The sequence below is a fragment of the Colletes gigas genome, unplaced genomic scaffold, assembly GCF_013123115.1.
Source record: "Colletes gigas isolate AHSC1104 unplaced genomic scaffold, ASM1312311v1 Colletes_gigas_Sc00001, whole genome shotgun sequence".
Classification (NCBI taxonomy): domain Eukaryota; kingdom Metazoa; phylum Arthropoda; class Insecta; order Hymenoptera; family Colletidae; genus Colletes; species Colletes gigas.
The window spans coordinates 7345447-7358551 of NW_025106630.1; the positions used below are offsets into that span (position 1 = coordinate 7345447).

Sequence of the window (13105 nt, forward strand, 5' to 3'; positions counted from 1 at the left end):
TTTCGGTAAACTGAACGTCGATTTTAGTTTCACGCGTGTTCGGCTCTGTTCGATTAAATTTCGATCGACGATCTAGAAGTAGAAACGTCCCTGGACCTCGGTAGAAAGTTCGAAGCGGTGAAAATTCGCGGAAGAGCCAAAGGAGCGTCGAAATCAACAAAACTCTCTATTCTTGGGCGGGCTGTTAAAAATTACTTTCAAAAATAACGGAACGCCCGCGATCTGCGATTTTACGGCTCTCCGAGTGGAAAAGAAATTTATGCGGAATCGTCGCCTCGAAACGTTGACCCACAGTCGAGATGTCCCCTTCGAATGTCCGCGAGTTTCGTGTGGAATCTGTACACGATTTTGCCGTCCATAAGTGTCATTTTACATATTTAGTTAGCAGAGGTAATTTGCAATCGAAATCTTGTTAAAAATTACTACTACGCGTCTCCCGATTTCACACTAGTTAGGTCTCAGCGCGAGCCTCAGTCCCAACTCTGCATTGTAGGCATAGAGGGGGAGGTCTTTTGCGGTTGAACGGAACAGAAAAGTAGGGGAAGAAGGACTCGCGAACCGCCAATTCGCCACCCCTCGTTTAGAAGTTAATCAGCGCCTTAAATAACAGAGTACACTATTTGCGAACTTAGCAGCATCTCTGCAGAGACGCGAGCCTCGGGTTGTCAAACCGAGGCTCATCGAACGTTTCCAAATATGGCGGTCCACCTGTCGCGTCGAACGAACTCGGCCAAGAGACGGAGGGCACGGTTGTTGGAGGAACCTGTACGATTAGTGGGACGACTCGCAAGGTGGGAGGTTCGTATTATAGGTGGCGACCCGAGGACCTACATTTACGAACGTGGTCTTCTCTCCGCGGCCTCTGGCTCGATCAAGCCCCCGTCTCTTAAAGTATTCGTGCCGATGTCGGTTGACTCGCTTAGCGAGTGATTCTCGAATTCCGTCGCCGAACATTCCACCGGAGAAATTACTCCCCTTTCTGTCTCTTTTTCCTCTTCTCTTTTTACATCTCGAGTGGACGTCACGCTCGTGGACCGCGAAATTGAACGGCTGACGTCGCCGTGGTGAAAACAGCTCCGAGAGCCAGTTGGCTTAACATTCAACCTGTACAAACCGGTACCTGTTAATAGTTAAATATAACTTGGGAAGTTTAGCGGCCATGTGTGTCCATCAGAATTGGGCGAACTCTATTCGCGAACAACGAATAGCGATTTTAAATCGATTCGAAGCCTTTCTCAAAATTCTTGAATCATAAAATTTCGAGTTTTAATGGTCCCCTCGTTGGAAGAAGAGCGGTGTTGCGGACTGTACGGTGTTGCGTCTTTCGAGCACCAATTATCAGAGCACAGCGCATCATCCGCGAACGTTCTTCCGCATAACGTTTCCGAGGTGCACGCAGACAATTCCGGAGACAAACTTGAAAAGGCCGCGGCTGAACGACTGACTTTCTAATTCGACGGCACGGATCTGTCTAACGGCGCGGTGGATTAGCGTCGCGTATAATTGAGTCGGCAGAACGCAAGGACGTCAAAAACTCGTAAAGCTTAAGCGAGCGTAAAAATGGTGGCTCGGGTTCTCGAGTCGATGACATCTGCCCGATAGTCTAACAGAATCTAGACGAGAATTATGACGGCTTCACCGTTGCCTATTGCTATGCACCATCGGCTGCATCGACCGACATTACTGGCGTGAAACGTCTACCGTTTACCATCCGCCGGCTATCGAGGCTTGCGTAATCCAGATACGATAATGCGTAACAGTTATTCCGTTTCGCGAAAACAATAATAATAATAACTTTCCATTACTTCTTTTTTTATTGCTTCGTTCGTGGAACGCGGCACGCGCTACCAAAGATACAACATTCTCCGCAAGAAAGAACGTTTTACTTTTATCGTATCGCCTCTATGGTGGAAAAATTCTATCTTTACGTATCTGGAATTCTATCTTTATAATACTTTCACCACCATTTCTACCGGACGCGATATATTAAAATATGCTGCAAAGATCGGAGTAGCGTACTTACGCACACCTCAAATCGAAGTAGAGTCGTATCATTACTTATTAGCAAGTCGTTATAATAAATGTTCGAACCGGAACTGTTTGCGCTTTCAAATATTTTACGATTAGCAGCACAAGCTATAACGGTTCTGTTTTTCGTGTCCTCTGTTTCTGGTTTATTTTAAACGACTTGTTTTAAGTGTTCAAATTTTACATTTTACTTTAAAGTAAAAATATTATTTGCAATTGGTAAAGATATTTAGGTGGCCTGGTTTAGATGACACACCCTGTGAATGTATGACCAATCTTATTTACGAATAAATTCTTGCAAGTTTTCTCCATGTCATACGTGATAGACACGCTAATAATACAAAAAGATCAAGGATTATCGTCTTATTACAAGGAGGCAGAGTGTACCGATAATTTTGCAAAGCATAAGTCCCGCTAACTTTCACTCTTATTCACGTGATCGTCGTCCCCCTCTTCGCTTTTCTCCGCCAGAATGATCCATGGTCTTCCAGAGACATTCCTTGCGACTGCAACTGCGCCAGAAGCGTACAGTTTATTAACCGATCTATCTGAAAAATCGAGGAAGATGAGAGTCCATCTTCTTGGGTAGCAAGATCGACAAGATTATTTGCAACTAACCCTTCCTTTACCGGAAGTTAGCGTAAAAACGTTGATCACAATCGCTTCAATTCGAATCTTCCGTTTAGTTACAAATATGGTTCGGAACGATTTAAAGAGCGTAAGCTCGTGGGATTGGTAAAAGAATGAATCTCCTTCGGAGTTTACGTAATAAGAAAAAATGTAAGTGAAGTAAAGCGAATAAAGATCGAGGAAATCCAAGAATGGAGTTCGGCGGATTTGCGAGCTGCACACAACTCATTCACATGTTCCAGTTTCGTTCACTGCATATTTCGCAATCGAACTTTTTTCTATCGTGATTTCCTTCCTCGCGACACCTTTGTTCCCTGCTGGAGACGAGAGTGGTGCAATTAACGCAGCGCGCCGAATTACGCAAGCGAAAACGAACGAAGCAATCCGCTTTCGTTTTTCCGAGAAAAATCGCTATTTTGAGGGAGCAGGAGTAGGAGAGGGTAGACAAAGAGAAATAAAATACGGGATGAAATAAAATATTTATAGTTAATTTATTCTGAGTTCATAGAAGAGTCTGAGTTTTCGGACGTAATTTCTTCCTCCCGATTTCCTGATCTTTCGAGACTTTTACTTTGCGTCTCGGACGTGTGTTCCTTTGGCTGTTTATTTGCCTTCCGTAACGCATCGTTTAAATGGTTTTTACCGAATCTCCTAAATTTAAAATTGGGTAGGTACTTTAGTTCACCGTCCCATTTTCTCAACATCTCGCATTGAGCAGCGTTAAGAATATCAGGAATTTCTGAAATATAAAACAATTACACAGGCTCTCGCAAACAAAGCATTTTTAATAGCTTACCTATTCCACAAGTATTGTATTCTTCTTGCTCGCGTTCCTTGGTCATCCTTACTATGTCTTCCCTGCTTGCATGCTGTCTGTTTCTTTTACCACCCACAGAGTGTTTTATAGCAATTTGTTCCAATTCTTCGTCGTTTCTTGCTATGTACCTTTGAGTCAAACACACAATTATTAGTAGTTACGGCTTTGATATTTGTGTCTTATTCACCTACATTTCTAACAACCGTGCTGTCAATTCTGGGGTATAAGGGCACACGTCTGGAATCATGTGTTCTTGGATCCATAGCATCTTCTCTCCCACTAAACTCTGCTTTATCAAACCAGACATTTTTGTCTTCTGTCTGTTGACTATTCTGAAACAAAATGCATCTTATACTTTTTCTGTCAAGACTTGGAAGAACTTAGATACAAAACATTTGTGTAGTTTAAAGGTAATCTGATTTACTTTTTGGCCCTTTTGGCAATAGCAAGAGACTTCCTGCTATTTGGATGTAGAATCTTCTTTGCTTTTAAGTACTCCTTTCTCATTGCAACAGACTGTGAAAAAAAGTATTCGTTAAGGGAACAGAGTTCACCGTGAGAACATGAAAATATTCCTTAGCAGAAATCGTATAAAGATAAATTGAATCTCACCATGGTTCTACTTTATTGTATGTATTCCAGTTCCTAACCTCAAAAACTTCTAAACAACGTGGTTGCTCGATCCATTTGAACGAAAGAAAGATATTAGTATTATGTGGCGGCGCCTATCGGCATCAAAGGAAACATTGAATCAATATTTATTACCATCCCTATTTTTAAACGAAAAACTTCAAAATTTGTCTTCTGTTTCTATTTTTGACATGTTTACGTAAAGAGTACGACAATAACCTATATAAACATTTATACTTTTACTAGAGGCATATTAATGAAATATTATTCAAAGAAAGTTTGTAAAAGTTTATAAAACATTTGTTAGGAAGAACATTTTGGCAAGACTGAAGCACAATGGCGAAAGTCTTTTTCGTAATATTGATATTTTTAATTTTAACGTCAAATGGATCGAGTTCCGGCTGTCGCAAAGGAAACGGGCAGAGTTTAAACGAACTTCGTGATCCCCCTGACGATCAAATTGCGATGGATCATTATTACGACTGCGATTCGACCGAATTCGGCATAGTACAGAAGATTCCATATGTGCGGACTTGTTCCACGTGTGACGCTATAGATATTAATTTCTCATCCGCCTGCATTAGATGCGGAATGTGTCTCGCTATAGCTGAAAAGGTAAATTTGTTACCTTTAATCCAGTAGAATTATTTAACAACAGCTTAAATTCTTCTCAGATAAATCAAACTTTATTAGACGTCCACGAAATGATGGCTTCCAACTCGAATTTAAACGATACCGAAGTCGAACTTCTCTTGAGGACCATTTGCGACCACTCTTTTCAATAGTAAGCGTATCTTTTCAATATAGACAACACCAAAACAAAGTTTAATCCAACAGACATTAATTCGTCGAGGGCAAATAACATGTTATTCCAGATATTTAATTGTCAACCATTATCCGATAAAATTTCGCCCAAGTTTCGATGTTAATCCATTCCATTACTGATAAAATCGATTATACTGTTATGTTCATAGCTATAGTCTTCGAGAAGCTGACGGAATAAGATTCATTTCCGACAGGCTGCCCGGTTCCATTTTGGTGACCACGTCCTCGGATGGACTCTGGGGAGAGAAGTCAGTATCTTGCCTCCTAATTTAAATAAGAAAATTTTTGGTTCCATTAACAACTATCGAAAAGTAGATACAGATTTTTCCTTTCTTAACACCTGATTTTCTTCAGACTAAAAGATCTATGTCACTATTATCTCGACGAGATCGGGGAGGTGGCACTTTACGAGCAATGGCAGCAATGGTGCAAGGACGATGAAAAGTTTCCCAACTTGACGAACGTTATGTGCCGGTAATAAAAGAAGAAAAGCTCTCGTAGAACGAACAATTATCGCCTTTATTTTTTTGTAGAAACTCACTTGGTACGTTACGAGACTGTAGAAGCATGGTCGACATGGCTAAATACGAGTCTCCCTTTAAACCATACAATGCCAAAGTATCAGTCATCGCATCGTACGATAAATACGGAAAGTACGACGATTGAGGATCTATCGCGTGAAATGTAGACGGCGATTAAATCGTTTATTTGATAGCTCTTTACATTTTCTACGCGCATTTATTCTATGCCGGAAACGACAAAACTTGCTACGAATATAACAAACATTCTTATCTTTTGATACATGTAAATTTAATACCAAACAACTTACAATAAATTATATCAGTTTCAGAAACCTACACATTTAATTATATTCAATGCTAAACTTTGGATGCGATTGTATGTATACAGTTATCACGTTCGCACTTCGTGCAACCAATAATTTCTTATCTGTTCTAGAAGACGCCTCGTTCGTTACATAGTTGCGCTCTCGGTTTGAAAAATAACAATTAATGAATATTTACCCGTTGCCGGCCGAAAAAATGAATAATCTTTCACGCATCGGTGATTCATTGCACGAAATTGCGTAAAAATGCAAAAATACTGGTTGGTCGCACGATAAATCTTGTTTTTATCTTGATCAAGATCGATTGCTTTTTAGACTTTAATCGATATCGTGAGTAATTTTTCTAGAACGACTTGTTCGCGATGAAAAACAATACTTCATTGATGAAACGGGAAAACCGTGTTATCGGTAGGTCTACGGTCCTCCTCGATCGCTTGGAATTTCTTTGTCGGCAAATCAGAGACGCTTGTCCCGTTAAAGCTGGTCCGTCTTCTCCAATTATAGAATCTTGGCTCGAAACGGGGGCGATCGATTTCCTCGCCAGAATTTGCCACCCTATCGGCCTCTTTTGCCCCAAAGGGCGAGATCGATTTCCACGGTCGTCCATCCTGCGTAGCGATGGTAAAATCCGTAACGAGGCGCTCGTCGTTGTTCGTCGGGTCGCGTTGCATCCGATGGTTCGCGAGAAAATCCCGCTTTTTGCCGCGATGGGAATGCAAATGCAGATGAGGGAAACGAGAAAACGGGGGGAAATGGCGCAAATGAGGCAAATTAGACAAGCTCGACATCAGATGACGCTGACGCATCCCTCGCACGATGCTGTTCTTCATTTGCAGTCTCTTGTTCCAGATTCTTTCCGCGATCCAGATCGAAATCGCCGTCAAACCTCCAGCGATCAGTATGAAGAAGGCGGAATAGACGTCGGCCAGCCTGGCGCTGTGAAACGTTGTCGGTGATTTGCATTGCGGCATTTCTGGTAGCATTTGTTCCGTTATTCTGTTCAGGACACCTCGTTCCCGTATCCTCAGAATGCTAAAAATTATATTTCATTTTTGCAATCGCAACGGATCAACGCGTGTCGAAGAATTCTGCGTCAGTCTGGAGGAGACTTCTAAAAAGTAATGTCGCGTACGCATTGTTAGGGTTTTTGTATTTCAGAGTATCGTTCGCGTACTTCAGGTTAATAATTTTCTTGTAAGGGCAGGAATTGGACATCGGCAAGGCCACCATCGTGAACGTTTGCGGTATGGATAGTTCCTTCAAAGTACATCGCTCTTGAATCAACGTCGTTCTGAGAGCACGTCGCGCGAGGGTGGCGCTGACAAAGAAACCGTATTGTCCCTGCACCGCCTTCGCGAGACCGGAAGTCGTGTCTAATCGAGACTCTCGGTTGTTGAATGCTCTTATGTACAGCTCGCGAAGATTACTGTCGTTCACGTTCTAAAACCAACAAAATTACTGTGCAAGATTAACGTTCCTCTTTCAACTCCTTGCGTTGGAATTTACATTATTCGATAAATATTATTTACGTTGAATTTGATCGATATAAATTATTCTAATTTTTGTGGAAGAGATGATATTCACGGAAACACGACGGACAAATAATTTTGTTTGCAACGTAAATCACTGTAATACTTTAATTGCTCATATATTATGTAACCTTTGTCGGTAACCTCAGATAATGAATTGATGGTAGGTGGCCTTGTAGAACAAACGAGATAACAAGCGGACCCTATTTACAAACACGAATTAAATTTTTTGCGATATCTAGATGTAACTGTACAGTGAAAGTGGCTTGTCTCTTGAACTTCAGGGTCAAGAACGTTTCAAGCATATGCTACCTTAATTTTATCGCTATAACGTTAAAAAAAATCCATACCGAGCTTGAAACTTCTTCGTAAAACAATTTGAAATACCTCTGGAACATTCACTCGTATCTTCGGCGCTGAGAGAGTTATTTAGGAGAATTATCTAAATTGAGTGTCACATCTTTAAATTGATATAAAATGTTCTCGGCTTTTTTTCACGATCTCGACTCGTTTTACCCAATTCTTCGTTATATTATCACACAGCTGGGGCTCGATTTCGTTAATAACAACTATAATATTGTTTGTTAGTTCGTTAAAACCACGTGTCGTTCACGTCCGTATCATCCAATTTCGACTAAAAATACGAGTAATCGTACTTTGATAATGTTGATCGTTCCTAGCTGTCAATATAACAAGCTCATTAATAAAGGGTAAAAAAAGTTGATTATTCAGGCAGAAAAATTTTGCCAAGCTCGCGAAAACAAGCTACAAACGAACTTTGAATGTATCCGCGATGGTTTGTTCATGAAACGTGATACTTAATCTGAATAATCCTTCGGTTGGAATTTAAATGGAATTTGATGTTATTCGAATAAACTCACGCGAATGTATTCGTCATCGGTGATGCTGTATCCCAGTTTGAAATTGTGCGACAAAAGGTCGGTGATAGATTTGATACCGCTTGCTTGTACCGACAGTATCGAGGTAATGAAACCAGCGTACGCGTTGTACATTACCAGAGCGAACATTAAGCTGAACAATAATACTGTTTTCCCAGACGGATTACGCGGTGTCCATGGCGAACCTGTATTAATTTTTTTAAATTACAAATACGTCACATAACTCGTCATCTAACTCGAATAGGTTGTCTTTAACGAAAACCTTGCATGCACATTATGCTGATGCACCATAACGCTGCTTCCCCTATTCCAACGCGTTTCTCCTCTTCGTGATGCAGAACGGTTTTCGTAGCGTAAATTATCAGGCCCATTGCGATCAGTATTGCAAAATACGTGCACGCGACGCATCCCAAAAGGCAATTGTTGAATGGCTGGCGAAATATGTCTCTCATGGTACCACTTTCCAGTGGATGATAATAAATATTTCTCCTGGATGGAAATATGGAATTCAGTTTCTAGAAAATACTCAGTTTCTAGAAATACTCGAATGTTCTTACATATAGCGAATCAGAGGGTGGCTGAAAAACATTTCTGCCTGTCGTTCCTCGTTCACGGTTATGTATCCTAATCCAATGTCAACAGTTCCAGCAATGACGTCCCCGAGAAGGTTGTTCCAAACTTTGTTGTTCAACGTGCCAAGTTTCTCGTGCGGCACCAGTTCTATGCTGAAAATTGTCTGATGCTAATATTTCTATTTGCGATTAAGATCATCATCGAGACGTTGCATAAAAACTGAGATACCTTGCAAAGTATTACGGTTTCAATCGTTATAACTTTTTCTTATGTAGAAAAATATTGTACTTTTTCAGACGTCATATCGTGGTAATTTAATAATTACTGTAATTAAAGAAATCGCGTGGTCGAACGAAAATTGTTATTACAGTTTTCAAATAGCTCAAGAAATAAATCTACGTGAATATTTCTAAGAATCCTAAACGTCATTCATATTATCTTATTTCAATATTCTTTCTTTGCAAATTTTAAATTCCGCCTGAACAGATGTTTGAAGATTGAGAATGATTCTTTTATACACGTACGTATGTACGTTAGTCCACGGTGCAAGGTACATTCGTTAAAAATAAGATTATGTTTTTTGTAAATTACATAGCAGTAGCTCCGAGATTTGGTAACATTCTAAATCTTAGCAGAAAGTCGACTGTGTGCTCGCGACTAGAATATTAGTAATTTCTTTACAAATTAACTTTAACTATGATGGAAATATCTGCGCCTTTGATTTTTCATTTTACAAACATGAGATTAGAAAAAATTCATCGACGTTTGCAGTATACAGAATTATACGTATGTCGTTCTCTTATTATTTAAATAGGAAGTTTACCATTAAAAATATCAACGCGTATGAATTTTAAATCGCGCTTAATAATAGAGATATTAATTCGAGATACATATGGAATAGCCGTCTTGTCAATGTTTTTGCTATTGAAATGTTGCAAACACACAACAAGTAGTTTCATACGATATTCACTTTGTTTATCTTGATGGGTTTTTGTATCGCGCACGAAAGGTAATATCAATCATTCTTGCAATTGTAACCGACGAAGAAACACATTTTGTACACATTTTGATAACCATGATTCTCCTGATTGTACTGACAAACTTTTAGATCCTCCGAATGAAATTTTTCTAATCGTTGCCAGTCGATTGTGATCTATTAGTCGATACGCACCTTGCATTTACGCTGCTGGTGATAAATCTGGCGAAATCGAGAAGCGGCGCGATGTCGTTCGCCTCGACTAGATCCGTCACGTCCATCTCTCCATCGATCGTACCATTCAAAACACCAAAAACTATCGGAAGTCCGTTAAAATTGCTTCTGAGTTTCACGCTTGGTGGGTCCCGGAACTCCCAGGAGCCCGGGTTCCAGGAACCGAGGGAATCGGTCACCAAACTGGTATTGTCATTGTGGCGAATCTTGTATACATGGACGAAATAGAAGGCCACCGTTCTGTTCTTCAAAACGGCGTAGTTTAGGTTGATCGTCGCGTTCTCGTCGATTCGCTGGACGAGAGGCTCCCGAAACTCGTAATGACTCCCATAGCGACGCAAACACAGAGAGGTTCTGATGAAAACGCAAAAAAATCAGTGCAATAGCAAAAAGCAATCGGATGCAATTTGTTAATACCTGTTCCAGTAGAATTTTTGCATCGCCTCGTGTGTCAAAGAGGACATCGCGACAATCACGTCGCTATCGATGCCAATATTCAAATGTCGAAGCACGTTATCAATCGTCGCGTCCGTGTTTCTTGCAGTTATCATCAGCCACGAGACGTAATAATTGAAAAGAAGTTTCTGGGAAGCCTGCAATAACGATCGCGTGCCCAACGAAAGGATACCGGTGTTATAAAGTTTTAACGATTATAGAGAGTCATTCAAAATCCATCAACGACTAGTAAACGGCTAGAATCGGGTTTCATATTCCAAAACGTAAATATTTTATTCAACGATTTCGACTTACTTTTGCATGCAGAATCAATTTCATCTAAATTATGCGAGCCATTAAGGGATACCTCCGTACATCAGATGCAAATCAACCTGATTTATCGCGTGATCTTAACGAGTGCAGATAATTACAACTGCGAACTTTTTAGCATTTAATCGTCGCAATGTCTACAACAGATAGCAGAGGCGGGACGGGAATACGCAATTATTGGGTCATCCTGAAAGTTTCCGGTGTTTCCAAACGACCGTTTTGAAAGAACATCGTAACAATTCAATATTTTTATCCGAAGTAATCTCCACCGTTAGACGGAAAATGAAGGATTACCACTTATCTGGTGCTGGTCGTTTTAAAATAAATGTTTACGAATCAGGCGAGTCGAGAGTTTGGAACATAAATTTTCTGCTTGTACGAGACGCGGAACTTACGAACTACTTACGAACTACTTCATTAGCATTATTTATGATTTCGATGAATTGGGTAATTAAACGTTCGCTCGTAACGTGCACAAGCTATTTATGAATCAACTACGTATGCTTCTCACCACGTGAAGCACGTTTTCTGGCGACGTGAGATTGAGCCCGTCCAGCAGTACGATCGATCCAATTCGGTGCTTCTGGATCATAAGGGCATCAGGTATATTGGGATTGATGGCTGATTGAACCGACACGCTAATTCCTTTTTCGGCGAGACACGAGATCAGAGGTCTGGCGTAAGCAAACACACAGTCTGCCAAAATACGAGAAAATATAAGAAAAATAGCATATTTCGTTTGCCTTAGGAAGACTGAAGTGTTTCAGTTCATAAATAAAACAAGTAAACGTTGTCATCGAATAGCCAAACGCATATATTTAATTTCCAATTAATAATTCAGACGTTTCTAGAGGAGAAACGTTAACATTTCTACCGGGTTCCCACACACTTTTGCTTTCAGCGAAGTACAATAGTTTTGTGTCAGAGTAAATAAAATTTTATTCAAGAATAATGAATACAAATACGAAATTTATTCGTAAGCCTTCTTACGTTCGTAGTGCCGTTCATCTGGATCTGGGTTTATACGTTCGTTGATGGATTCTAATTTATTAATGAATCTACGAGTGAAACGTGGACGGAAGTTAGTTTACGAACGATACTACAATATTTACTTGTTATTCGTGAATAAAATTTACCACGAATATATCGGCCAGAATTTTATAACCGAGTGTTGAACGAGGCAAGAGAAGTTAAATTAAATTAAAATGTTTGTGAAGTATGGTAGATTGAATTTCACTTACCTAGAGAACTTAAATTCTCGAAGAGCACGATTTGGTCCCAAGATCTCAATTTAGAAAATTCCAGGATTAATTGCAACGTTAACGGCGAGGGTAGGATGCATGTACCCGTGGCCAAGCAGAAAGTAGATATAAAAAATCCTGTTCTCATTTTTCTGCGAGTTTGGTCGTCGCTGAGGTTCAGATTTTTGTAATTTTAATTAATAATAACGAGAAATGCGAGCACCTCGTTCTAGTTCTTCGTCGATGACCGCATGAGCTACGAAACGGCTTAGACAGCGGTCGAATACAGACTGGGGATCATCTTAAGAAGTCCTTTCGACTCGTCCTTGCTTCAACGCATGCGATAAAAATTAGTTTTCATATAGTGATCGATGGAACACCCATTTTTTATCCGAGAGAATTAATTGCACCCGCGGTGTCAGTTCTTGCTAATCACCAACCCCCAAGAGGAAAGGAAATGGATCGTCGAACGACGATTCTTCCTTGAGTGCGATCTAGCAAATGTCTCTTTCAAATTGCAAACGTCGTAATTATTTTGTTTGTTAAGCTACGTGAAATAATTACGTATTTCCAATATTTTTTCGCGTAATACGTGACGTAAATCGAGGGACGGGTGTATATCCAATATCGGAAAGCAAGTTTTAAAGGTTACTATTGTCCGAACAAAAGAATACAACGATGAGTCAGCGAACGCGGAATAGTTTTTCATATTTTACCGGTGCTTCCGACGTTTTTTACACTTCGACTACGATTAATTACTTTCCAAATCCCTAGGGGCTTCCCTGTTCGACTAAAAGCCGAAAAAGTGACGGTCTAGATAGCATTACTTTTGTTTATTCTTGCTTTCAAAGTGGTCTCTTGTTTGGAGGTTTAAAATTTAATTATCAAATGTTCGTTCTTGCAGTTTAACTTGGACACCTTTTACGGTCACCGTCGATGAAGCGGTTTATAATTTAAATGGGGAAATTGCGGGAGAATTTCTAAAGGCATCGTCGAGAATAACGAGGTGAAATCGGGTTACTCGTTTAGAAAAATCAGCGCAACGGTTATATCGACGTTTGTGTATAACATCCGCAAACGAGGACAATGATGTGTCGATAATAGTATTTACTAT

The 13105-nt window shown here is 40.1% G+C and overlaps 3 protein-coding genes across 3 annotated transcripts; 1 reads left to right on the plus strand and 2 right to left on the minus strand.

The window, feature by feature from the left end:
* Nucleotides 1-3149: 3149 nt before the first annotated feature.
* Nucleotides 3150-4216, minus strand: LOC122396714 (translation machinery-associated protein 16). The gene is made up of 5 exons (XM_043395343.1): nt 4088-4216; nt 3900-3991; nt 3667-3807; nt 3455-3603; nt 3150-3397 (listed from the first exon to the last, which is right to left on the minus strand). Exons 1-5 carry the CDS (start codon nt 4088-4090, stop codon nt 3150-3152), a joined length of 633 nt encoding a protein of 210 aa, XP_043251278.1. The 5' UTR covers nt 4091-4216.
* Nucleotides 4217-4570: 354 nt separating this feature from the next.
* LOC122396722 lies at nt 4571-5596 on the plus strand. Its single transcript, XM_043395355.1, has 5 exons — nt 4571-4720; nt 4780-4889; nt 5080-5178; nt 5285-5404; nt 5464-5596. The coding sequence occupies exons 1-5, from the start codon at nt 4571-4573 to the stop codon at nt 5594-5596; spliced, it is 612 nt and encodes a 203-aa protein (XP_043251290.1).
* On the minus strand, nt 5517-12264 carry LOC122404908. Its single transcript, XM_043409282.1, has 9 exons — nt 11992-12264; nt 11262-11446; nt 10403-10578; nt 9947-10339; nt 8760-8927; nt 8465-8691; nt 8185-8387; nt 6949-7214; nt 5517-6806 (listed from the first exon to the last, which is right to left on the minus strand). Exons 1-9 carry the CDS (start codon nt 12137-12139, stop codon nt 6152-6154), a joined length of 2421 nt encoding a protein of 806 aa, XP_043265217.1. The 5' UTR covers nt 12140-12264; the 3' UTR covers nt 5517-6151.
* Between the last annotated feature and the right edge of the window lie 841 nt (nt 12265-13105).